Here is a 27495-nt window from a genome sequence, read left to right as displayed (position 1 = left end):
TCTCGCGTATTGATAATTATCATATCATAGTATATAAAAATATTTATATTTAGTATAAAAACCTATTTCAATCAATCTCAATAAATTAATTCATTGATCTAACATTTGGTTTTTTTAATAAAATTTATTATATAAATAAACAATTTAGATATAATTATGTAACTATACTAATGGGCTTAAAGAATCATGATTATGTATATTAAGTGTATAATGTGGGATGAAAATAAAATGGATTTCACTTGAATTGTATGAATGTTTGAAGTTCAACCATGGACCATGTGCTGTCAATGGATGTCCAATTATTTTGTTATTAATTTATAAAAGCCCACTTTTGTTTATTTATCCATGACACACTCAGCATTTTCTTACAAGGCCAGCAGCCAACAATCACTCCTGGACTTCCTAGTTAAGGTAATGCACGTGCAACCACCACTCACAAAACAACGAGTGTGTAATACACGCGCATTACAAAAGTACGCTCACGCAAAATAAACCGCAAGAGTCAACTCCATAGCCCAATCAAAAATATCCACATTCACAACTCCTTATTTCACCCGCGTTAATCCTCTAGTGAATGCACCCGTTCAAGGATAAGACTAAAACACTGGACCGGCTCTCCTCTACATATAAAAGCCGGCTTACGAGAGATGAAACTTCCTGGCAGAAAAAGAACTGTAAAAAATAAAAAATAAAAATGGAAAACGGGGCTGAGTTGCCAGAGGAGCTCTCAGCCTCTAAAATATTGAAAAAGTAAAAAAAAAAAAAAGCAAAAAATCGACATTTTAATGTTAGTGACTCTTGTAGAGGAAGATTCGAGGAGGGAAGAAAGGAGAACACGTAGAGGATTTTGGTCCATGCGAGAAACAAAGGACGGAGAACGAAACGCGATTTGCCGGAGATTCTCTTCAGCTTTTCCTTTCAACTTCAGTTTCCCAGCTGATATTTCTTCTTTCTGTTTCAAGTGTTTTTATTTTTTTGGAGTTTCTGTTTTGGTTTTGCGGCAATGTCCGGCGAGACGGCGTCGTCTTCTGGAATCGTCCTGGAAGGAATTGATGACGTGGAAGACTACGTTTGGGTGAGTACTTCTTGTACTTCTCAGGACTGTTAGTATGCTGAGAAAATGTAGAAAAAGAAACTAAAGAAAATGCAGTTTTTTCAATAAATAATTGTTTTCTTATTTGGTCTAAGCAAGATTTTTTGGTTCCTTTCTTTCTTAACTACTGAATTTCGGAGAATAAAAAATGAAAATTTATTTATTTATTTTTGAATAAATGGCTTAAAATTCTATTTAATAAAGTTGATCCTTTATTGAGGGCTGAGAAAAACAAGATTATATGTTCTGTTGAGCTTTTTTTTCCTAGTTGAGATAATTTTCATTTTCATGTTTTATTGTTTCTTTAAAAGAAACTAAAGAGCTACGATTGTAAGAAATAATGAAGTTTCCATCAGTTTCCTGCATTTTCTTGGAGAGCAAACGGTTGTATTCAGTGTGTTTTTGGTTACTCCTTCAAACTTGTTTGTTTTAGTTGTGGTTATCTTAGAATTGTTTAGTAGCTGAGGACAATGTGGGAAAGGACACAAAATTTAAGTGTCTTCTTCATTTGTTTTCTCTTTCACTATCTGTTTGGCTGCTGAGAATTCCTAGGAAGCTAAAATAGAAATTGAAATTTCGTTCCTTTACTTTATGAATCTGCTACTTTGAACCAGCAAATGTTTTTACTTTATTGGCACATTAAATTTTGGTCAAAATTAATCTAAAATGAAAATAGCTGGTTTGTTATCATATATGGCTGTAATGACTGCTCGTCTGCGACCAAAGAAAAAAAGTGATGATCTTTACCTTTGAAGTTTGTGTTTCGTTTGCAAACCTTGATGACTATGGGAGTTGAGATTTTAGTATATTCATGTGTTGTCCATTAATTTATGGAAATATCTACTCCAGTTATTGTGCATAGTTTCTTTGGAGAGTTTGTGACTTTAAGACTACATTTGAGAGTTTAACGAACATTGGTTGAAGTATAGGCAAATGAAGGAGTGGGATCATTGCCATGGGACCAATACAGTCATGTTTATGATCACGTGGAGAATGGAAATCGAGCATTCCGAGAGAATCGTTTTGAGGAGGTTAAATTTTTCTTTGCATAATGGCTTTTATAATTTTAATTGCATTCTGCAATTTTGTTGAATTTTCATGCGGTGTTTCTTTGCATTTTAAACTAAAAGATATCACTGGTAAAGTACTTTTATCTCTTTAGTTCTTGAACATGGAAATGCAAACCCAAATACTTTGAAGGGCTTAACTAGATGGATTAAAGTTTCAGAGTAAAATGTGCTCAATGTTGTTTTGCTACTTTTTCTGTGCCTGTTTCTTCTGATGACTGAAACAAGAAGGGTGAATTTTTTCATAAGAATTATCTTTTTAATTACATGTTTATATCTTATGTTGATCTGTTGCTGATAAATAGCATTCTTCATTCAGGCAATCAACAATTACACTAGGGCCAATAACATCAAACCTGGTGATCATGTTATTCTTGGTAACAGAAGTGCTGCCTACTTGAGGTTAGGTTCAATGTCTATTGTCATTGTGTTGTATAGATTTGTACATAAATAGATATAGCATTTACACATGTGCATGTATATAATTTTTGCTTTTCTTTTTTATTCACATATTTGTTTGGCATCCTTTGAACAAGTTCTGTACTACCAGTCAAACATGATGGAGGATTTGTGGTAATTCTTATGCAGGATTAGTCAATTTCTGAAACGTAGATCTCCAACAGCTTCTGAATATAGACCCTTGAATGGGCTGGATATGACAACACTTGCTGAAGTATGCCTGTTTCTTCACTCCTTAAATGGCTGAGAAGAACATTTTGCATTTTGGATTTTATCGCCGTTGCAGACATTCTGAAAGGGTGAAACTTTTTAACATTTATTTCAGCTTGCTCTTAAGGATGCTGAGAGGCTGATGAGCCTGCAGAATAATGCAGTAAGATCCTACATCTTAAAGGCCAATGCTCTCATTTTGGTGAGTGACAGACTGAATTATGTGTTTTTTTTTTTCGTTTTTTTTCGTTGATCAAGATGCATACAAAGGGGTCCAAGCTAAAATTCCTATGGGCCTCTTTCAATACATCTCATTCTGCTTAATTTACACATGCACATGCACATGTTTATGTCTATGCTGCCTTGGTTTCTCCAATATATGTGTTGTTTTTGACCATGCAGTTGGAAAGATATGAGATGGCGCGGGATATTATTCTTTCTGGTCTTCAACTTGATCCTTTCAGGTAGTTTATGATATTTTAATTTGACATGCAGTGACTAGGAATTTTGCCAATCTGAATGATTGTTTTGCTGGAAATACATAGTGACGTTCTTCGGGCTTCTTTTCGGAGTTTGGAGAGAATGCCATCCAGTTTGATGCGGATTAGAGGCCATGAGTTGCCTGAACGTATCGATGACTTTGATTGCACACTTTGTCTGAAGTTACTTTATCAACCTATAACAACCCCTTGCGGACATTCTTTTTGTCGCTCATGTTTATTTCAGACAATGGATCGTAGTGAGTATCTGTGGTTTTTGATTCCAATTCTAGTAGTATTTTTATCAATATACTATTATCTGACCTTGTGCTAAAATGATAGGCAACAAATGTCCATTGTGCCGAACGGTGCTCTTCATTAGTCCTAGAACATGTGCAATCAGGTAAGCTTCTGACCAGTGATTATTAACTGAAGTTCTTTTGTTCAGATAATGAGAACAATCGTGTTCTTCAACTGCTGCTGTTTGCTCTAGCTCATGTAATTAGTTGAGAAGCAACCATTCGTCGCATCCATGTAGGAGTTACAATAGGCTAATAATGACTAGTTTACCACTGCCCTTGAACTAGGAGACTGCTGTTCTTGTTGTTTTCATGGGGCACAATGATAGAAATTAAGAATCTCAAGATCCCAGTTGATTTAGTTGGTTTATGAAAAATCTTTTGGTGGATCTATTAAAACGTTAAATACTAGGCATATCTGCATATGGTCCATGCTTTCGAGCATGGAAATTGTCTTCTATCTGAACTTTTTACTTTCTACTAAGTGCTAATTTGCTGTTATCATCTTTGAAAGGTTTCAATAAAGCTTTATTAGGGTATTCTGTTTTATTGACTATTATAAATAACATTTTGTCTGATAGTGTAACGCTAAACAACATTATACAAAAGACCTTCCCAGAAGAATATGCTGAAAGGAAGTCGGAGCATGACAGTCTGATAAATTTTGGTAATGATGTGATACCTCTTTTCGTCATGGATGTTGTCATCCCTTGTCAGAAGTTTCCACTCCACATATTTGAACCCCGGTACAGACTTATGGTGAGTTTCATGCATTCTCTAATCTTAATCATGTTGTATATTAGGATAAAGTGTAGAAAAATGGGTAGATCATGGTTGTTTTTCCATCCAAATCTAAGTTGGCAGTGCAAAATTCCGTGGCTTCTTACTATGCTTGTGAGCCTTTTGGCAGAGTTGCTCTTGTTCTAAATTTGAGTTGGGCTGTGTTTGCTAGTTGGAACAAGCTCCTTCTATGTCACTATCATTCCCTCTTTCCTTTAAACATATCTTGGCAATCTTTTATATTATAAACTTCATATGTAACTTTTTAAAGGAATCGTTCTGTCAGAAATTATTTAATCTTTAATTTGGCAAGGCTTACAGGCTAGTTAGCCTGGTTGCTCAGAAACTAATCGTTCTGTTTTTCCATTTGGCTGTCGAGGCAAACAATACCCTTCCTTCTAAGTAGATACTCAACTTTAGTTCTAATGTTTTTAACGCTTAATGAGCTGTATACTTGCTGTTTATAGCTGAAGTATCGGCTAGCAGTTTTTAATCACTGTGTCATACTTTTGGTGCATCATAATGTTGAAGCTGATTAGTTTCTGTGTCTTATGGGGGCTGCTTATGGATTTGGAATGTGGAAAACCAAATTGTTAGCTCACTTTTCATAATTAAAAGCAGTTTGAATTGGTCATTTACCTTTCAGCCTATGTGCGTATTTTTTGCCCTTGATCACGAGGATTTACTTTTTATTTGCTTCAAAACAGGTAAGGAGAATAATGGAAGGAAATCATCGGATGGGAATGGTAGATTTCTTTTTACTGGTTTTTTCTTCTTCCTTTTGTCAAACATGTTCAGTGACCAAAAGTTCCTCACTTTTTTTCTGTTTTTGGTTGGTCCATTATATTTATAGGTCATCCGTGATCCTGCTACAGATTCTGTTGCTGAATTTGCTTGTGAAGTGGAGATCACTGAGTAGGTGGCTTGTACACCCTTTTCTTGTAATCCAAAAGCTTTGCAAAGTAGCTTATATTTGAGAAGATTTTGTTTTTTAACTGCATGATCTTGTCACTTGTTTGAAATATGTAGGTGTGAGCCACTTCCTGATGGACGCTTTGTTCTAGAGGTGAAACATTATTGACTTTCCATTGCCTCTGATTCAATGACATTTTTTCTGTGATATGTGCACATAAAGTTGTAAAATAGCTTTCATTTATTTACCATTCCTCCATCTCAAAGTTTTTGTTCCTTTTGGAAAGGCACAAATTTTAGGGAAAAAAATAATAAATGCATTGACTATAGCGCAGCATCACATTTTTAGCTTGGTCATAGATGGGTTTTTAAGTTGCAATCCACAATAAGAGAAATGTTGAGTAGCAAGTCCTTAGACAAATTCTTATTGAGCTTTCACAGTGGACAAATGATATTGGATAGACAAACAAATAATGGGAGTATCATTTGAAATCAAATGATTGGATGAGCTCATACATATAGTGGACTCTCACTAGCTTGTGGTTCAGGCAAGATGATTTGAAAAAGAAATCTCTCTTCTGCTTTCTGTTCTTAACTATTCCTTTTGCATACTAATGATTTTTTTTTTATCTTCTTTCTCTATGATCAAAAGAGCCTTTATTTATAAAACTTTAACAAGGCATATCCTTTCTTATGAAGCTTTGACAGACCACTTTCCTTCCATTTAATGTAACAATGACCATCTTCAATTAGTCATTGCACATTTGAGAGGATTTAAGTAGGAAATTTTGAAGAACATGCAGATAGTTTTGGAAAGCTGAGATGCAGTTTGTGTTTTCACTAGAAGCAAAATTTTGCAGCCTGTGCAACCCTCCCAAAAGGGTGAAAGGACTTTGATTGCTTCGATTTTGGAGGTTGCTTCAAGAATAAGCTGGTTATTTAGATCTCACTTACATGCAAATCATATTTGGTTTGATTCCCCATGGATATATTCACCAACAAAACGTGTGGAGTTTTCACTTTATTGACACCTAGCTTTAGAAATTTCTGCAAGTGTATATGCTTGGTATGTTGCTTGTTGGCAACTAGACCGTCATGTCGTATATCAGCAAACTTGTCTTCTAGAATTGAACTTTCATGTTTTCTCATGCAATACTAGCATAGTTTTAGGTATATGAGTAGATCACTAAGCTTTTTTGTTTTTTTTTTTAATTATGAAAAACAGAAAGAAATTTGTGAGTTTTCTATTCAGGAGATCGATCAGTAATATTTGAATCTTTTTTATTCTCTAGTTTATTAATGTAGCAGCTGAACCTGTATGAAAGTAGCAAAAGGCTCCTAGAGAAAGCCTTTTTCTTTTTGGTGAATGATTGATAATTTGGTCCGTGCAAAAACAGTTTCCTCATCTTTCATGCTTATGTTGGACCCCAAATATTTAGCAAATTCTGGCTCTTACATAATATGTTCATATTTAATTAGCAAAAAAAAAAAAACTTATTCATATATTTGTATAAACTAAATGGCATGCAGATTGAAAGTCGCAGGAGATTTCGCATCCTCAGATCTTGGGACCAAGATGGGTTCGTTTTCTCATCATTGGCTCATGTATATCATACAGTTTTACTCACAATTCCCATTACTCATGCCTACTTGATTTTGTCATAGGACCTCATACTTTAGTTATGTTCAATGCAGATATCGAATGGCAGAGGTTGAGTGGATACAAGACATACTCCCAACAGAAGCAAGAGATAGAGAAGATGTATGATTATCTCTATTCTTATTTCCCACCTGTATTAGTTTTCCCTATCAATGAAAGAATAAATGAAGCAAGATACATCAAATTTCGAAAACAATAGACAGCAAGGAGGTGAAATTTGTCTTTTCTCAGTTTTCAGTTTGCTTCTTTGACTAAAGGGAATCATCTTGGGAGGAATATTAACCATTTATAACCTCCAAAAGAGGGGAAATTCATATTTAGTAGATGCTTTGTATGTAAGGCAGCAGTGCAATGTTCATTATCTTCTTTTCAGTTGCTCATGGGCGAGACAGCTTTGACCTTTAGCTTACGCTGGTTGGGCATCTCTTGGTAGTGGCAGGCTAGGGGTTGGGATGGTTATGCTTATACAGACTATTTAATTTCCCTTTCTCTTTCTCTCTCTCTCTCTCTCCACACCCCTTTTTTTATTGGGAGGGAAAGATATAGAAGGGCTTCTGAAGTGGTTAGATTCATGCTTGCCGGAGCTTTTAGATACATGGTTTCAGACTCACTGTTTTGGTAGATTTGACTAATTTGTTATGTAATCCTTAGCCTACATGGGTTAGTAACTGCTTGATGCCTTTACTTTTTTTGTTCTTAACTCATCAAAAACAGTAAGATTTATTTTTCACATCGAATATGATCTTACAAGTATTATCACAGGTTTAAGTTTATGTAATCATTAAAATTTGATAGCTTGAATATGGCAGGATACAAGCATACCCACCTCTTGGTATTCACATTGTTTTTATTTTATTTATATATATATATATTTATTTATCAGTATTTGTGTAATGTCTTTGATATTAACAGTTGCAGGAGTCGACAAATAATGCAGCAGCATATGCTCGGTCATGGTTAAGTTCAGCGAAAGAAGCAACGCATGGTAAAACTCTTTAGTAGGATAGTTAGAGATTAAAAATCCTAGCTCAGCTTGTCATTCTGTTATTGTTACTTGTCTAATATCAGTTCATTTAAGATAAATTTTCTATGAAATTGAGCTACAGTATCATGTCACTTGTCCCCCATATTCTTGAGGCAAATTGACGTGATTTTATCTATGTATTGAAGATGGGCAAACACTGACACGTGCAATCACCTGTGTCAAACTTAAGGTTTAGGGGTTTTTTCGCCGATGTTTTTACCCTTTCTGAAAATCCTCTTTTAGCTGAGTTGTCCATGATGTCAGTTGTTTGAGCCGTTAAAAATTGCTGGGATGTAGAGTAAATAAAATCCCATGTTTCTTTAGGGTAGAGGGAAATAGTTGTTCTAAAACATGGTGACTTTACAGCCTTGAGTTTTCTCTAACGTGAAGGGTCTAGTTACTGATGAAATTGTCAAGACATTTCTTGGTTACTGCAAGTTGATCTGAATTACTGGAATTGAAACCTATTAAATCACATTAAACGTGTGTGGTTTTGCTTCCTTTATTGCATGCATGCTAATACAAACAATTCCTGCGTTGCGGACAGAACGAAGAGTGCTTGAAGCACTCTATAATATGGAAGTAATGATGCCCAATACACAAGATCCAGAGCGCTTCAGTTTCTGGGTACAGTTCTTGCTCCCATTATGTAGTTGTGCACGTATGGTCTAGTTATTTATTTGATAAATGTGCTGGGTAGGGTATGGTTATAATATTTAAGGTGGTTGCTAACGTTTTTGAAACCTGGGCTGGGTGCAGCTTGCCACGTTGTCAAATCGAAGGCCTTCAGAAAGATTGGAGCTGCTGCGAATCAGAGACACAGCAGAGGTATGATTTTGCACTTGTATTGTGTTATGCATGTAAGGCAGGCAACATAGCACTCCACCACGAAATGCTCACTAATCACCACTTTCTGTTGCAGAGGATAAGACGGGGTCTAATATACCTCACAGCAGAAGCACAAGGTCGTAGCGTACAGTGGTATACGAGTTTGTAATTTTTTTTTAATTTGTTTTTGACGACATTAATTCAATATTCTTTGGGCCACATTAATAAAGATTGTGGATCCCTATTTATTTATTTTTTGGTTGTAAAATCAGTAGCTGAAACCAATTTCATTCATATTATTATTATTAATAATAAAAACATATAATTATATAGTCCGGGAGGAGCAGGCGGCTTCGGCTTCTCACCAAATAGGAAAGTAGAAATAGAGAAGGAGAATGAAAACGCTGTATTCAACGCTGCTGGAATAAAGAGCATGCCCACGACGGTACGCGCTGTCAACTTCCCTTTTGCCCCTCCTCTTTGTTAGTTTGTTGTCAAGATAAGCTGTGACACAGTGGCTTTTCAAGGCCCAACGCATAGCTCGCTATTTGTTGTGTATAATACTTATATCTTTCTCCTTTTACCAAGTCTTCTTCCCTCCTTCGTCAAATAATAACAAAATTGAAACAGATGAAGAGTGCCCGTTAACATACACATTACACCTTTGCACGTCCCCTCCTACATGCTTCCAACAAACTACCCTTCTGCCTAACTGCCCGCCAACCATTTTTCTATGTACAAATCCCTTGTTGATACTCTCCCTCTTTCCCTAGCCTTTTGCCATTCACCACCGCCACCATGTCCACACCATCACCACCACGGTCACCACCATGTTAGCTAGTGCCGCAGTTTCTGGCCACTGCCTTGAGCTATGGGGGGAGATCATCATAGGCCAGCAAGGCCTCTACGTGTCTCCTCCCTTTCTTTTCTCTCCATTTTCCTAGTGTTAAACCATGCAAACTTTATTTTGGCAAAACATGCTAATCAAAAACCTTCCGCTCCTGCCCCTTCTCCGATTGTTTCTTCTTCGCCGGCTGCATATCGGCCTCCTGATAACTATCTTATCGATTGTGGATCTTCTAGCGAAACAAAGCTTGATGATGGACGAACGTTCAAGTCAGATTCTCAAACAAGTAGTTACCTATCTACCAGTGAAGATGTACAAGCTTCAATGGATTCCATTCCCAGCAGTATCTTCTCCAATTCTACCCCTTCGTCCATGCAAGATTTATATAAAACAGCAAGGATTTTTCCTGCTCACTCAACATATACATTTTTCATCTCCAAGCCAGGGAAACATTGGGTTCGTCTCTACTTCTACCCGCTTCCTCACCCTCGGTATGATCTGAAAACTGCAGTTTTCACTGTCCATACAGACAAGTTTGTCCTTTTACATGACTTCTCTGTGAGTGATGATACTAGAGTGGTTTTCAAGGAATATCTTGTTAATGCTACTGAACGTTTCTCCCTCATTTTCAAGCCCAAGAAGAATTCTTATGCATTCATCAATGCCATTGAGATCGTGGCTATTCCTGATGAACTTCTCTCTGATTCAGCATCTTCAGTACCCCAAGGTAACACTGTCAACGGCTTGTTGAATTATGCTTTAGAAGTGTCCTATCGATTGAATATGGGAGGGCCGACATTAACTCCAAAAAATGATACATTGTCAAGGACATGGGTGCCTGATGCCCCATATAATGTGTTCCCTCAAGGAGCTGAAGCTGTGACAGGTTCTAATATCAAATACCAGCCTGATAAACGGATGACTCCATTGGTTGCACCGGATTTAGTTTATGCAACTGCACAAAGGATGACAACTGAGGCGTATGCTCAATCCATGGAACCAAATTTCAATCTCACTTGGGTGATGGATATTGATGCAAGCTTTTCCTATCTCATCAGGATGCACTTTTGTGACATTGTAAGCAAGTCCAGCAATGACTTGTACTTCAATGTATATATAAACGGCTTAATGGGGTTGTCTGGTCTTGATCTCACAACCAAAGCTGGTGGCTTGGCCACTGCATATTACACAGATTTTTTGCTCAATGCCTCAGCAATCACAAATGGTTCCATCGTGGTTCAGGTCGGCCCAGCGTCCAATGGCGGTCTACCTAATGCTATTCTAAATGGCTTGGAGGTCATGAAGATGAGCAACATAGCAGATAGCTTGGATGGATTTTTTGCTGTTGATGGTTCATACAAGGGAGGATCTAGCAAATTGAAAGTTGTTGCAATTTCAGGGCTTGCTATGGCATTCTTTGCAATGCTGTTTCTTGGAATAGTATGTGTTAGGTGGAAAAGACGGCCTCATGATTGGCAAAAGCGGAATAGCTTCTCAGCATGGCTTCTACCTATTCATGGTAGCCACACTAGTTTCTTAAGCAGCAAGAGTAGCTCTAGGAAATCTAGCATCTTTGGCTCCAGAAAAAGTAAGAGTACTGGACACTCCAGTTTTTACTCAAATCAAGGTCTTGGCAGATTCTTCACTTTCAATGAGTTACAAAATGCAACACAGAATTTTGATGAAAAGACAGTGATTGGTGTGGGCGGGTTTGGAAAAGTGTTCCTTGGGGTTTTAGAAGATGGAACCAAGATCGCTATAAAAAGAGGAAACCCAGGATCAGAACAAGGCATAAACGAATTCCAGACGGAAATACAAATGCTTTCCAAGCTCAGGCATCGCCACCTCGTATCACTCATTGGGTTTTGCGATGAGGAATCAGAGATGATTCTGGTTTATGAGTACATGGCTAATGGTCCACTTCGTGACCATCTATATGGCTCAAACAAACCAACTTTGTCCTGGAAACAACGGCTTGATATTTGCATTGGTGCAGCTCGAGGATTGCATTATCTCCATACCGGTGCCGCGCAAGGAATTATCCACCGTGATGTAAAGACCACAAATATTCTTCTTGATGAGAATTTTGTAGCTAAAGTGTCCGATTTCGGCCTCTCAAAAGCCGCACCTATGGAGCAAGGCCATGTTAGCACTGCAGTGAAGGGTAGCTTCGGGTATCTTGATCCTGAATACTTCAGGAGTCAACAGCTTACAGAGAAATCTGATGTTTACTCTTTTGGTGTAGTCCTCTTTGAGGTTTTATGCGCAAGGGCAGTTATTTGCCCAGCGCTGCCAAGGGAGCAGGTTAGTTTGGCTGAGTGGGCCATGCAGTGGCACAGAAAGGGCATGATTGAGAAGATAGTTGACCCTAAGATTACTGAGAGTATTAGTGAAGAATCACTCAAAAAGTTTGTGGAAGCTGCAGAGAAATGTTTAGCAGAATACGGAGTTGATAGACCTAGCATGGGAGATGTGTTGTGGAACTTGGAATATTCATTGCAGCTTCAAGAGGCTTCCTCACAGATTGATGTACCAGAAGATAAGAGTAATCTTATTGCTTTGGAAAAACCGAGTGAAGATGATGACTCCAAAGCCAACCCTGCTGCTGCTAGTGATGATTCTGATATGACAGTTAGTTCTCAGTTACATTTTCCTCATATGGGAAACGTCCAGGGAAGATAAAGATCAATTGGTTGATTTTTTAGCAGACAACAGCTTGTCCTTTGGTTGAAGTTCCAAATTCAATCCTAAAAACGCTTATGTTTTGTTTGTAGAATGTGTTGTGCAGATTTAATGACTTCCCCTTGCATTTTAATTTTCCTTCAACCCACCCCCTCTTTCCCGTTTTTCTTCTTGTTGAGTAGTAATGGAAACATAAAGCATCTTGGGAGCTTGGACTTCTACAACTGATGTATAGCAGCACTTTTAGTAGAGTTTCAATAAACAATGCACTCTTTATGTTTCTATAATTCCCTAAAATTCAAATAAAAAATAAACAAACAATGTACTCTCAATGGATTCATGCTGTGTAAAACTCAAAATCAGCAATGTTTGCCTTTGCCCCTTGAAACAGTGCTTTTGAGAAAACATTTCCCTACAATTCTTTCTCAATTTTCAATGCTACTGCTAAACCAATGCTTGAACAAATGAACTACTTCTGTCATTCGTATCAAACACAACACACTTGGGCCATGCTTAGAATGACACACTGAATGGGCCAATCCGGGTTATGGCACAAAGTCTTACAATGCTGGGTTTAGCCTTACCAGGGCGTAATGTGTCGGGGGTCAAACAACATGCCATCTTCCCTGTTTTCTGAGTTTGGGAGCAGCTCTCAGCTCCTCACTTTTTCTACTTCAAGCTACAAAAATGCTAGAAAATAACAGAATTTTGGAAGGCTTGCTATTTGAATGGGAAAAATTCCATTCCATCAATCACAAACAACCATCCAAACCCAGACCCAATCCTCAAATAAAGCAGCAATGGTCGATGGTCATGATCAGAGACTCTCTTCCACACAACGACCTCTCCATCTTCCCTCCCGTCAACCACGAAAATCTCCCCCATCAAATTCAACAACAACATAACCCGCCTTCCAGGTCAACTCTTTCACCACCACGGCCAGACGCCAGCGAGGTCATCCCAGCATCCGCTGATGGCGGGATCGGAGAATGGTTGGGAATCGGGCTTGAGATTTTGCGCGCCAAGATGGTGAGCATCGCCCGTTATTTCGGTTACAAAAATGGGACAATGGGGAGAGCATTTGGATCTTTTGGAAGGGTTATCGGGGTAGCGGCGGCGGCGGTGTTGTGGTGGCTGTGCAGGCGGCGGAGGTGTAGGAAAGAGAGCGTGGAGCAGTTGACGAGGAGTATAAAGGAGAAAGATGAGGTAAGGTGTTTGTGGAAATGCTTGTGTGTGTTTGTATATGGATGTGAATTTGATGGGAAAATTCATTGGATTCAAACATGTTGTGTTGCAGAAAATTAGAGGACTGTTAAACCAGATTGCTGAAATGAATCAAGTGTTGGTAGCACGTCATAAAGCTTTAGCTTCAAACCGGACCCCATTTGTAGCATCTGTTTGAGATGTTAGGTAAATTTTTCCAAATTCATAAAATAATATATGTAATATATATTAGTATGAATTTGTGTATATTTGTAGACTTGGTTGTTTCTTCATCTGATTATCATTTTAGCCCTCAGTCATGATCATCCCTTGCTTGCTTTCGCCATATCAATTTGTTTATAAATTTCTTTATTTTTTGTGTTTTCTTACCATGGCACCATCAACACCCTTTCACCTCCATTTGGCTTTAAAATTGATAAAGATTGATGCTTTCAATAAAGAAAAGGAAAATATAACATGGATGACATGTTGTCTCATTCAACATAGACCCAGATTAAAACAATACTTCACAAACTGGTACTTTTGGATTATGGTTCATTTATCACTAAGAAGCCTAGTTTTCGAGCGTTTGGTAGAAGAAAAATGCGGCCTCACAAGGGTCAAATTTAGTAAGTTTCTGCTTCTCAAGGATTCCCAGAGTTAGGAGGGAAGCAAATTGTAGAATGAAGAAAAGAGAATAATAGAAAGGCTTCTTGATTCTTGGGAATGGAATGCTCTTTTCTTTTTCTTTTATATGGGGCCTGGGGAGTGAAATATTCTTGACTTCCTATGGAGTTCGACATGCCACAGACAGGTAAACAATAGGGAACTATTGAAAGGAAACCAGTCTGTAATGTTCAAATTCTGAATTTAATCTCCTTTACTATGCGAAAAATGTTGAATTGAATCCCCCTTCTTTTATTTGTTCATGAATCAATGCCAGTCATTTGCTGCCCTGTTTATTGGAGTAATCATGACAAATTCACCTAATAAACCGCGTTCAAAACCAAATCCCACAAGACAAGAAAAGAAATACACATTCTCATCTACTTTGTAGCCAGGTTGCTTTCAGCTCACAAATATTGAGGCATGGCCAACTGATTGGGTTACATCAACATTTTGTACATGTGAATCTAGAAATGGATATAACCTATGCTACATGAGAGCCAACGGAACTCAAAATTACTATCTAACCTGTGAAATCTTCTAAACCCACTCTTGGGAGAACCAAAAACACCTTAAAGACGTGTGAACCATTTCAAGCAGATAAAGTGGTTCCCACGAATTAACAAAGTCTTGGCTTCTAGCCTTTAAGAAGACTAGTTTTCCATCATTTTACCAATTGCTTCAGAAGAAACAGAAATAAGCTAATGTACAAAGAGCTTCAACTAAGAAGAAAGGGAATGCGTGATTAGAAATATACAAGTTATTTAAACCACTGTCAATTTTAAGTATGGATGTAATATAAGTGGCAACCAAAACAGAGCAGTCTAGTTATGTCCAAAAGTCACCGCTTCCAATAACCTAGATTCTATTGCATACATCGGACAAAACAAAATAGATCAATTGAAAGTGATACTTCCTTAGGTAGGTGCTCTAGCATTGTCAAGCATCTTTCACAGTTCACATTCAAATAAAAGACTCCTCATCACACACGTTTTCACTACATGGACGCTCTGAACTGAATAAACCACTTACATTGCATGCACATGGCAATGCATACCAGAGGTATGAATATGCTCTTCATCCTGACATAGTGAGGTAGGATTAAAAAACACCAAGGCAGATTGATCAATTTGAAAATGGCATCTTCACATCTTGGATTTTGCCACTCTTTTGGCCGCTCTACCACTAAGGACATGGAAACAACAACTTTCATTTCATTCAATACCAAGCAAGGCGAAATTTATCGCAAGTGAAACTAAGTCCAAGCGCCATAAAAGAATATGCAAAAACAAGTGATGTAATGTTGACTATATATTTCCTTCATAAATCACTCAAATATCGAAGGAAGACAAATTGATGTTAATAAAAGAATTCTACTCCCTTGTTCTCAAAGCAGCACAATGACAACAGATCAATGAAAACTTACTCAAACTTAAACTGTTATCAAATTCAAATTTGCTTTTCAATTGAGGAATTACATCACCTACACATTATGACACATTAAATATGTTTCAACCACTAGCTCTGTGATCCACTTTTTCCATGCACTGAACGGCGAATATCAAGCTGATCAACAATCTCCAAAGGAGTCACTGTCTCATTCCTGATCCTCTTAATGTTGGGGCCTAACAATCCCCTATGTCTAAATCCATACAACTTAAGCACCTGGTTATCAGCAAAATTGAAAGCCCGTTGCATGCTGCGCAAGCACCTCTCAACAGGGTAATCTCCATAACTCCCACAAGGCTTGCAACCAACAAAATGAGTCACAAACGGCCACCTCTCATCCCCCAAGCCTGGATGATATTTCTCAATCATCTCCTCATACCTATCGACCAACCCTGCCCAATACCCATGCAAATAATACTGATTCTCAAGAAACACCTTATCCATCCATTGATCCTTCTGCGAGAGCAACAAATAAATCAAAGCTGACTGATCATCTGCTTCAAATGCTGGCCTTCCTTTCAAATTAGCAGTCAAAACCTTCCCTGCTTCCTCACGAATCAGGCCCTTAGGTCCCATCGGTGCCCACGCATCAAGCAAATCCAATGACCACTGACAATTCCTAAACAGAAAACTCCCCGTATTCAAAGCAATCCAGGACTTCTGCTCGAACATCAAATCGGGGTACCCATGAACAACCAAATTATACTTATCATACTTCGATAACGGAATCTCAAACACCATATCCGTAAAAAAAGCATCACTATCCATCCACCAAATCCACTCAACCTCCGGATGAGACAACATTAACCTCCTAATCAAAGGCAACTTCGCCCAGTACCCGGCGAGTTCCCTATCTAAATGAGCCATATTATAAACAATTTCAATCCCATGAAGCCTACAATAATCAATCTTATTCTTTATGGATTTCAACAAATAATGGTCTCCTATAGCATTATCACACGGGTTTGGGGGCGACCCAGTAACGAGCAAGATTCGAGCTTTTCCATTAACAAAATTAGGGAATTCAGGGTTTTGGGAAATCCAAACCTTACGCTGCTGATCCCAGTCCGAGATTTTAGGTCCGAGAGTGAAGGTTATATTGGGGTTGATCTCAGTTTCGGGAGGTTCGTCCGGATCGGTAGGGTCGGAGTCGGAGCGGATCTCGGCTAGGATCCGGTTGGTTTCTTCTATCAGGTTTTGGTTGACAGCTTCGGCTTCGGAGCTCCCCAAACTGCCGACGCCGATGGTGCCACGTAGGACGAGGATCGTTACGAAGCCACAAAGGATTGTGATTTTAATGTTGTTGAAGGTCTTGTGGATCTGCCTGCCACGCGGCATTGCAGGAAATCCACGGTTTCTTCCGCCTCCTGCCGCCGCGTTGTTGGTTGTAGGTAACCCGCCTCCGCCGCCAGTGGAAGATCTCTTCTGCGGAGTGAAATTATCTTGACCCATAAGGGTTATTCTCTCCCACCAAAAAGAAACTGGCCTTTTCGGGTGTTTTTACACACACAAGCAGAAAGAGAGAGAGAGGCCCAACTTTTCTTCTTCTCTCTCTTTTGCTCTATGAATCCCCCGTTATGTATCTGCCTAGGTCATCAATGGCACGCATGGCATATCTTGTTCTCCTGTTGGGTTATCAAAACTGGGTATTCAGAGATCTGAGTGGAAATGTAAAACCCTAGAAAACGAATGATTGAATTTGAAGAAGAAGAAGAAGTAGACGGGAGAGATTGAGATTGAGATTGAGATTGAGAGTGGAGAAAACGTGTGTTCAAACACAAGACTGTTAAGTAATTGGACAGACAAAAGCTTTTGTGCTAGTGGTAGTATCTTATTATTCTTTTTTGGGCTTATTCTACTTTTATATTCCATAATTATAGTAATTAGTAGCATTAATTAAGGTTTTATTTTTATTTCATTGAGAAAACGAACATAATTATATATTAATTAATGAACTAAATATTCATATCTTATTAATTAAATTTTTGTTTTAAAGTAATTTATGTTTCTAAATTCAAGTTTTTTTGACTAGACCAAATAAGATGAAAACAACAAGCGGGCCAGGCACGAGGAAATAAAAATGTGAAGGAGAATTAGAATATGAGTGGGAAGAATCGGTAGGTCAATTTCAAATGATGATCATGCATCCCACTCATGCAATGCAGCGTACCATTTTTCCTGCCGACCTAGCACTTTATTTACTTTAATTCTTTATATTGATTTCTTTGGTATAAAGAATTTATCATCATTTTACTGAAATTTTTTATTGATTTTGAACTAGTGCCAATTGGAGACATCATCATTCTTTATAAACTTTAAAAAAAGTCTAATATATATTTATATATATGAATTTCTAAGTAATATTGGACAGGGAATTTGTTAAGTTATTTATTGTAAAACAAAAAAATGTAAAATCAGCAGCACATTGAAAAGGTAAAAGCAAAACTGTAAGCAAGTTTGGGTCTTAATCCTAAAATTAAGTGCCTCCCAACGGGGGCTGTCAAAATGGACCTTCCCGGTGTTGGCGGACTGATTTTTTGCACTGCACAGCTAAGTTTCGACGCGTTGATTTTGAGGATCCAACTTGTCCCCAACAAAGCTGGTGTCCTTCATCCTCTTTTTTCTTGTGCGTATTACCAACAACTGCCACCACGCTACCTAAGAGAGCGTGGTTTGCACGTTCCAAAACATTCACCGTCGTCTGTGGCATTGCCATTGCCTGGACATGCCACGTGAGTGACGGTGGTGGAGGGTGGGGGCATGTTGGGCAGGAGCCAATCTCAACTGCTGCCTTGAGTCCCTGTTCCATGTGCCCATGTGCAAAATGGTGCTTGCTTGTACCCAGCTTTACCTCTCACTGACTCACTCACTCATGGTCACTGCCCCCTCCCTCATTAATTAAGTCCCCAAACACTGTGTTGACTCCAGACCCATCATTTCCAACTATGCTGAAGTGAGACTGCCCATTCTGAATCCAAATGCATTGTACCCATGACTTCCAATGGTTTGCTTGCTGCCACATGCACTTTTTCTGCAAACTGCACCTGACACAAGCCACAAGTTTTTGGAAGTGTGCTTCAAGCATATTGAATTGTCTTCTGTATCTTGCTTCTTTTTCTACCAGCTGCAGAATTCCAAAATTTCTGGAACTGGTTAAATCACAATGAGGAAAAAAAGGTTTAACATACAAGATGTAATTCACAAACTTGTATAAGGGAGGGCATGTGATGTATTTATGTGTACAATGACAAGGAAGAGCCCATTAAAAGTGCATGGCATCATCCAGTAATATGCACATCCCAACAAATTTAGTTACACCCATAGTTGGGCAAATATTATGGTGCCGTTATCTCTAAGGACAATGGAGAACAAACAAAAAACTTAACAAAGTCTAGCAAGCCATAAAGTAATATAGACCCATGAAATGGAGTTAATTAAAAATTATAAGCTACAAATTTGGCATCGTTTCAAATGGTTATGTAAGAATGAACAGCAAAAGTAGTAGAAGTTCAGTTAAGCCGACTTCTCTCATCAAAAATCCAGCTTTTTTGCTGTAACTAAATACACTTGGCAATGTCTTTACATGACATGATTTAATAGATTGGACAGGAGTTTAAATTGCCCGATACAGATATTAACAGGGCATGCAGACACATAACTTAAAGATAAATGAGCAGCTCGGTAATGTCAGGTTGTTGAAAAGCAAGCTCTTTATTATAGAATAGGATTTTAAAGAACATGGACAGACACACCAACTCCAATGAGATAAACAAGCAGCTTAGAGATGCCAGATTGTCATAAAGCAAACACAATTTGTTAAAAAAAAAAAAACATCTTTAATATTCTGTAAAGAAATAACTCACCAATTGGTTAAAAATAGAAACATTTTTCTGATTACTTATCAGTGAAGTCAGTTACAAGAATAAGACACTTATTAGAAACAACAGGTGCTAAGGTGCTGTAACAGAAAGATGTCTATTACCATTTTATCTTGAAGATGACTTCTTTTTCTTCATTTTCTTATACTTCTTTCCCTTCATGGTGTTCTGCTTATTTTTTACTGGACTCTTGGCCATGGTACAGCCCTTGAGATCGACTTTCTCCGCCTTTCTTGCTGGCTTGAAAACTTCAGTGATTGAGGGGTCTAACACATCACTTGAACAGGAAAGACTAACACCCGTAGCCACAGCCTCGTCCCATAGCTCTCTACCCTTCTCAAAGTCCCCTCCCCTGCAAAGTTTTGGTATGAGGACATCATAAACTGGCCCATACCCACCCAATGAACTTCTCTTCATCCGCTCAAACAGCTCGAGAGCAAAATTCACTCTCTCAACTCCACAAAGGACACCGATAAGATCATAGTAGAACTTACGATCGGGAGTCAGCCCCTGTTCTATCATCTCATCCACTATCTTATTACCCTTGCCAAATCTCCCAGTCAAGTACAATACTCTAGCAACAAGATAATAGCTGATCCAGTCTGGCGCACAACCAGCCTTTTTCATCAACTCCAGAATCTGACATGATTCTTTCACTCTCCTTGTCCTTCCCAAACAAGAAAGCAATATATTATAAATGACTGATGTTGGAGCAATTCTATGGGACCTCATTTCCATCATCACATTCAGAGCCTCAGGAACAAGGCCAGAAGGATTATGTTTAACATTTTTCCCACAAAGGCACCTAAGGAATGTGTTATAGCAGCACAAATCAAGCTCAATACCAGCCGACTTCATCTCCTTGATAACCCTGCGCGCTTCCTTAACATTCTCCTGCACAGACCACCCATAAAGGAGACTCCTATATATACAAGGCTCAACACCGGCAATCTTATCTTTGTGATGATAAACTACACCTTCAGCTTTCCTAGCATGCCCTTTAGCACATAAAGCATTAACAATAGCAGTCAAACTGAAACTATCTGGTGGGCACTTAAACTTCTCCAAGTTCTTGAATATACCCAATGCCTCATCTTCTCTCCCTAATTTAACCAACATCTCAGCTACAACACTAAAAGTCTGGCTTTCCATTGCTCGACCCTGATTCCTAATATCTGAAACCAATATCCTCATTGCAGTATGATCCTTCTTTTTCGCAAACACTCGAACCACATTGTTGAAGTCCTTATCTTCCAAACTAGAACTTAAATTCTTAACTGACCACAAGAAAAATCTCAATAACCTTCTAGTGGGAGCTTCATTCTCGCAAGAATTTATAACTTGAGTAACAAGTAATGGTGATAAGGAAAGCTTAAACCGATTTAAACTCGATTCCAAGTCATCCAAACCACCCATTGAGCTCGAAACAACTTTACAAAGCTCCTCAAATTCCGGTGGTGTTGTTATTGTTGAATGTGGAGAGTGAAAAAGATTTTTTGGCTTCGGGGTAGTGATAACTTGCGTCAAAAAGGGGTGCCGCTCTAGTCGAAACAAGAAATGCATCATATCTGAGGAAATTCATCAAACGAGTTGTGTGCCTAGTATCAAACTTGTATTCTACACGAAATAGGGAAAACAGTATTGAGTTATTAAGTATTGCCTTCGTTGGAAATGCAGTTTATGCAGTAATGTAATTGCAAGGGAAGAAAAAGTAGGAGCCTGATAAGCGTAAGAATATGGAGGAGAGACATTTGTGTCTCGGAGTCGAACACAGCCATGGGATATTTGCCATGGAAACAGGAGGACTACGGATAACCTTTCTCTGCATTTGGAATTTGGACGAGTACAAGGTATTTGCGTTTAGGTATAATATTTAAATGAATCTTTAAATTATTTTTAAAAATTTAAATAAATTTTGTTATGTTTAATTAATCTCTTATATTTTTATTTTAAATCAATTAATAATTAATTAATTATTATTAGTCAGTATTGATATAGGATTGATGTAGAGGGTAAAAAATATCATATTGTTAAGTTATCGTACTAAATTAATATGTTACATTATCATCAATTATGATATATTAACATAACTAGTCAGTGTCACCTGATATAAAATTACAAATAATATTATGAATGAATTAATAATTAATTATAAGGATATATTTGGTTCGACATAAGAATATAAAGATTTATTTTATTCAAAATAAAAATATAATGCATTGATTGAACGAAATAAAAATATAAAAACTTATTTGAATTTTGTTAAATAATTTAAAATTTTTTTGAATTATTATACTTTATATTTATGAGAAGAAAATATATTTTTATTTTTAATATGTTTATCACAAAATGATATTCCTATATGTTAATGTTGTGATTTTGCATTGATATAACTTTGTCATCATTGAATAACCTTACATTAAAGTCAAATTTCATGAAGATATTGTAAAACTCACTGTATATTTTATATTTATATATTTGAAATATTAACCTAATAAAACTTATTAAAAAATATCCGTACATCGCACATGGACATAATAATATATGTTGTAATAGTTATATTTATCATTTTTTTATTTTATTAAATTTTTGTAGATGAGGACTAAAGCAAGTCTATGTACTAAAAATTATATATACAAAATATATAATTAGTAGTAAAAAGTCTTAAAATATTATAACTTAGGGTCATAATATAATGCATAAATATATAGATATCAACATAAAATGTAAAGCAATATTATAATAACTTATAATTTTATACCATCATCGTTAGATCAGGTACAAAAGGTTGTGCTTATAAGTAGAAATCAGCATAAGGCTTTTGTAAAGCTTCACAAAGATGTCATTGTTGTTGGTACAAAATATATGTAGTTGGATAAAGTAGTGCTTCTATATTCAGCCAACATTCGAAGCACATACAAAAAAGATATAGTTATAATGTGTAATATTACATGCTACCTCGAACAAAAGAATGAGTCATCTTAATATGTAGCTGGCAATTAGATGTCAAGATTTCATATTAACTATAGATGAACAAAAAGTTTCAGTAATGTTGCACTTCCATCAAGGTTTTGGTATAATGTGTGCCCAATTTGCAAACAATGGCAGAACAATTAAAGAGTATTATATATTATTTGAAATTTTTATCAAATCTCTCAATGAAAATATTGCATGAATGTATATGCAAATACATGAATATTTTACTTACAATTTTCCATCATCTTCAACCAATTATTTTCGTGATTTTCCTATAAAAAGAATTTCTTTAAGATGGCCATGCATCCATCATTTTAAGTTTCAATTTAAAAAATGAAGCCGCTAATCCTAATCTTATAAATCCAAGAAACATAAGCAATTATCTCAACAACTCATGAACCAAAGCAAAAATGTTAAAATTCTATAAGTAATACACAGCTTACATCAAGCATTGATGAAGTGTATGTAAGAACAATTAAAAGAGACAAACTTTAACATTCATCTGTAGTAGAATTTCACCATCCATAAAAAAGGACTTTCTGTTTCTTTGCATCTCTCAAAATGTGCAAAAGAATCTAATTTATTTAAAACTTCAATATCGATATCTTAGCTATAAATCGTTCATGAAAAGTGCTAGAAATGTATGTTAATTTTAAAAATGTTGAATATTCAAATTTTTACTAATTTTAAATTTAATTGTTTGGATAAGATTAAAGTGTTACAATTTTAGTAGTTATAAGTAAGAATTAATTCAATTCTCGATGAAATTGACACTCTACTCATTATTATACTATCTTTATAATATGTATACTTGTGTAGATAAAAAATTGAATAAAAACTATACATACCAACTAGTCTTGCAAACGCAACGCTACCAAGATCTTTAAACTTTGCACAATCAAGTAAAGAATAAAAGGTGAAAGAAATAAAAAAATCCCAATAACTCTATTTTCTACTAAAAAAACTATAATGAAAATAATAATAAATGGTATAAATTGTGATTGCAAAAATTATGTAAAGCTAAGCACGTAAGTGAATAAAAAAAAAATAGAAACATAGTAGGAAAGACAATCGCCAACACACAAGAACAGCCTCTGTTAATTTTAAGTAGTGTAGTGCTTAAAACTTTGTTGAAACAACAACCTTTTATAGTTCACATAAATGTTAAAGAATAAAATTATATGCAATTCAAATGTGTAATTGTTTTTACAAATATAAGAAAACAACAACACTCTTAAAGTAATAAGAAAATAAACATGTTTAAGGTCTAAGATTTAAGAGAATTGTATACACTGATCTCATAATAATCTTTACATGTTATTACTCTATGAATGATAAATTGCAATTAAATAGCAATAATTAGCTTACGGGTTGAAAGAAGCTGTAACTCATATTAAGAGCAACACAGATATGTAAGTAGTTAATAGAAATCCAACAATTAATTTTTTGAAAAGCTAAAGGTCAGCAAAGGTATGCATTTTATATATTCATGGTTAGTTTATTTGAGAATGAGTTAATGTGTGTGGTTTAATTAGTTATAGTAATTTTTTTCAAGACAATAATTGTAGCGAATTGACTTGTATAAGACATTAATTATAAGAAGAAACAATGAAAACAAAAGATCTAATTAATTTCATATTCACATTAGAAAAATAGAACCAAAAGAAAATATATACAGGTAATCATAAGCAAGAATGAGCCATGGTTTTACCTCAAAATCCACACTAACAGTCAAAACAAAAGACTATAAAAGATAACAAATAAAGTGTTTAAAAAAAAAAAAGGACACATCAAATCAAGACTTGGTCCTTTCAATCTATTCAAAGAAATATATATTCACGCAAAAGAAATAAGTATTTAAAAAAAAGCAAAAATGATTTGCAAATAAAATATTTAAAAAGTTACAAATACAATCATAACAATGAAAGAAATAATAATACACAACCAATGTAAACAGATCAGGCAGATTCGCAAGCAAAATATCAATTTGATCACCTGAATTGCATCTGATAAAAAGGAAAACAACAAAAGTAGAGAAATATGAAATAATAGATGTAAACCAAACAAAAACATAAGTAATAAGCAATGGGTGGTTACTTTACAATTATTTGCAAGAAAATCTTGCTTCGTAAAGCAGAGAATGAAGTAGAAGATTGCTGAAAAGAATAAGTATTTGAATTGATCAGCATTCATGAATAAAACACATTCGAAGTTGAAAACTAATATTGAGAATATAGAATAGATTGTAACACTAATACAGAACTACCATTAAAATTGTAAAGCATAAAAAAAAAAGCAAACAAAAATAAACAAACTTTATGAATATTTTATAATAATAACAGTAATACAAAACTATCTTTAAAATTATAAAGCATCCATAAAAAAAGAAAACGAAAATAAAGATACTTACAAATTGCAATGAGTGCCACCTTTGAGATCTAGCAATAAACACAGTAATAAACTGCCAAACATATTAAGGTAAAATTATGAACATTACATTTTATAATAAAAGTTATTAAATAAAATAACAATTGAAGAATATAAAGTTATAACATAAATGCTCGCTTTGAATATCATAATGAATTTCACAACTCTATGCTTAATGCATGCCATTGAATGAAGAAAGAAATTGCAACCTACAGTAAAAATTAAAAAAACAACATTGAATGATACGTAACTAATTCAAATTTTCAAAACATAAATGCACACATACAGAAAAAAAAAACTTGTTAAAAACATTGAAAATACAATGAAAGATACTAAAACACAGAAAGAGTGATAGCTATGACTGAATAGCTTTCAATTAGTATAATTAATGCAATGATTAGGAGAAGTAATTGAAAATTTTAGATATAAGTATAAATGGTTTGGTCCACATTTAATGGAATAATAATAAAATACTAATAAATTCGACTAAATCTTTTTTTTTAAAAAAAATAAATCATAAATTTCAAGACAGTGATCTTAAAACCAAGTAGGTGGTCTTTTTCCAACCATGGAAGAATGGACTATAGTACTTGCAACGAGTTGATTTAACAACCCAACTACCCAAAGAATTTTAGATGGCTTTCTTTAATCACCTTAGTGGGCTTATTGTTAAGCTTTAAGTCTATGATGCTCTTTAGATCAAATTTGGACGTTGTTAAACAGGCTTTTATTAAAAATCTTTATTATACTAAAATAAAGAAAAAAATCACTAAAAATCTTATTAAAAATATAAACAGAGATAGATTCCTGAAGTAGCTAGTTCTTTTATTAGGGATCATTATATACAAAATAAAAATAGACATTGTCGAGAACTTTGATGAAGAGAAATTGGATGATTTATATGAAAGAGATCAAATCTCTCAAAGTAGAACTTTTTTAATTTATTTGAACATTAAGATATTTCCGAGGAAAGAAACTGAATAAACTTTTTCAAAAGCAATTCATGTAGTACAAATCTACACAGTCAAAAGCAAAATGTTAAACCATAGAGTAGTAAAAATAAAACTCAAATGCCAAATAAAAAATAAACAAAGAAAGGGTCGAGTCAAACAGTTTAGGTTGTAAGAGAAATAAGTAGAACGGATTCAAAGGTGAATTTAAAATAGACTTGATATGTATGGGAATTCCAAAATCATTAATGGTATTGACAGATATGAAATTTGATATCAAATTGAGATGAGTATGTCTTTTGGGCGAAAACCTTTTTGTTTAATCACCATGACGTATTTTCATATTATAGTTTTTCTATATTAAAAAACCCATTAAAAATTAATCACAGTCAGACTGATGAAAAGGACTAACATGATAAGGTCAAAAATTAACTAGAATGAAGCAAGGTAAGTGCTTATTTTTGTATAGGTTATAGATAACAGCAATTTGCTTAAATGAATACAACTATAACATAATTAGTTTACATGCTAAAATAATAAAATATTTTTGTAAAACCAACAAAATGATAAATATTTATTGATATTCAATTACTAGATTTTTAAACTCTTAGTATTAAAATAAAAAAAATGTGTAGTAAAAAATTGAAAAAAAAAACCAACTCATTGTACTTCTATCTTACTTTGTATTTTCTGAAATTTAAGTATATTAATATCATGTTTTATCCTATATTTACTTTACTGCATTTAATTTTATTTTTTTTAAAAGCACTCTTAAAAATTACTATATTAAGTAATATTTTTTCAATGCATTGAAAATCATCAAGTTACCTACTAATTATTACATCGAATACAAAATATTTTTGTAAATTATATATTAACTAGTCTTCAAAGTGCTCTAAATTGACAAAATCTTGATTATAAATATACACAATAAGAGGAAAGGAAGTTTTTTTTGCCATTATATAGAATGTTTCAAAAGCAATTGTACTAAACTTGTTTCCTTTTCTCAAACATTATTTTTTCCTTACATTTTAATTTTAGAGGAAACAAGGATTTGCCGAATACTAATTCACTTTAGATGTTTTCTTACATTCTTCTACATTAAAAATTATTTTAATTTTTATTACAAGTAGTTTACTTGATAAAAAATTAACTACTTTATAATATATATATAGGGGTCAAAATACTCAATAAATCCATGTATTCATGTATTTTGTTAAAGTTAATTCTTGTACTTAAAATCGAAGTAATTTAGTTTTTTAATTTTTAAAATTGCTTCAATTTAATTCATCTCCCTAATGGCATCTGATCTTACTATTAAAGGGGATAATGTCAGTGCTGATGTGGCACCAACATGATGATGTGGTATTACTACATGGCACTGACGTGATGACATGGCAATGCTGATATAGCAAATCTAGAAAAAAATTTAAAAAAAATCTATGTCATGTCATAAGATCTAAATTGAACAAAAATATATAGTATAGGAATTAAATTGAACAAAATTAAAATATTTAGGGACTAAATTAAAAAAAATTTTAAAAATATAAATCTTTAAGTAGATGATACATATACTTATTAATAAGCTAAACATTTAAGTAAAAAA

General features: G+C 35.1%; 5 protein-coding genes across 5 annotated transcripts; 3 read left to right on the top strand and 2 right to left on the bottom strand.

Moving 5' to 3' along the window:
• The first annotated feature begins 642 nt into the window (after positions 1–642).
• LOC110417955 (zinc finger (C3HC4-type RING finger) family protein) lies at positions 643–9146 on the top strand. Its single transcript, XM_021430564.2, has 18 exons — positions 643–1075; positions 2023–2124; positions 2480–2562; positions 2749–2833; positions 2945–3031; positions 3232–3293; positions 3375–3568; positions 3651–3711; positions 4189–4366; positions 5095–5133; positions 5241–5302; positions 5417–5453; positions 6830–6879; positions 6995–7061; positions 7872–7944; positions 8531–8610; positions 8743–8811; positions 8906–9146. The coding sequence occupies exons 1-18, from the start codon at positions 1004–1006 to the stop codon at positions 8978–8980; spliced, it is 1476 nt and encodes a 491-aa protein (XP_021286239.2). The 5' UTR covers positions 643–1003; the 3' UTR covers positions 8981–9146.
• A 119-nt stretch (positions 9147–9265) lies between these two features.
• On the top strand, positions 9266–12340 carry LOC149527087 (Protein kinase superfamily protein). Its single transcript, XM_089783863.1, has one exon. The coding sequence runs from the start codon at positions 9683–9685 to the stop codon at positions 12338–12340; it is 2658 nt and encodes an 885-aa protein (XP_089639989.1). The 5' UTR covers positions 9266–9682.
• A 546-nt stretch (positions 12341–12886) lies between these two features.
• On the top strand, positions 12887–14166 carry LOC110417721 (uncharacterized). The gene is made up of 2 exons (XM_021430200.2): positions 12887–13546; positions 13638–14166. The coding sequence occupies exons 1-2, from the start codon at positions 13028–13030 to the stop codon at positions 13740–13742; spliced, it is 624 nt and encodes a 207-aa protein (XP_021285875.1). The 5' UTR covers positions 12887–13027; the 3' UTR covers positions 13743–14166.
• A 1341-nt stretch (positions 14167–15507) lies between these two features.
• XXT4 (Galactosyl transferase GMA12/MNN10 family protein) lies at positions 15508–17467 on the bottom strand. Its single transcript, XM_021430199.2, has one exon. The coding sequence runs from the start codon at positions 17108–17110 to the stop codon at positions 15728–15730; it is 1383 nt and encodes a 460-aa protein (XP_021285874.1). The 5' UTR covers positions 17111–17467; the 3' UTR covers positions 15508–15727.
• A 543-nt stretch (positions 17468–18010) lies between these two features.
• Positions 18011–21374, bottom strand: LOC110417719 (Pentatricopeptide repeat (PPR) superfamily protein). Its single transcript, XM_021430198.1, has 2 exons — positions 19641–21374; positions 18011–18782 (listed from the first exon to the last, which is right to left on the bottom strand). Exon 1 carries the CDS (start codon positions 21100–21102, stop codon positions 19645–19647), a length of 1458 nt encoding a protein of 485 aa, XP_021285873.1. The 5' UTR covers positions 21103–21374; the 3' UTR covers positions 18011–18782; positions 19641–19644.
• Positions 21375–27495: the final 6121 nt, after the last annotated feature.

Source organism: Theobroma umbraticum, unplaced genomic scaffold (assembly GCF_002168275.2).
Source record: "Theobroma umbraticum cultivar Fairchild unplaced genomic scaffold, ASM216827v3 scaffold_50.0, whole genome shotgun sequence".
NCBI classification, from domain to species: Eukaryota; Viridiplantae; Streptophyta; class Magnoliopsida; order Malvales; family Malvaceae; genus Theobroma; species Theobroma umbraticum.
Note: the sequence above shows the minus strand (reverse complement) of the source record. Positions and strands in the feature narration are given on the sequence as shown.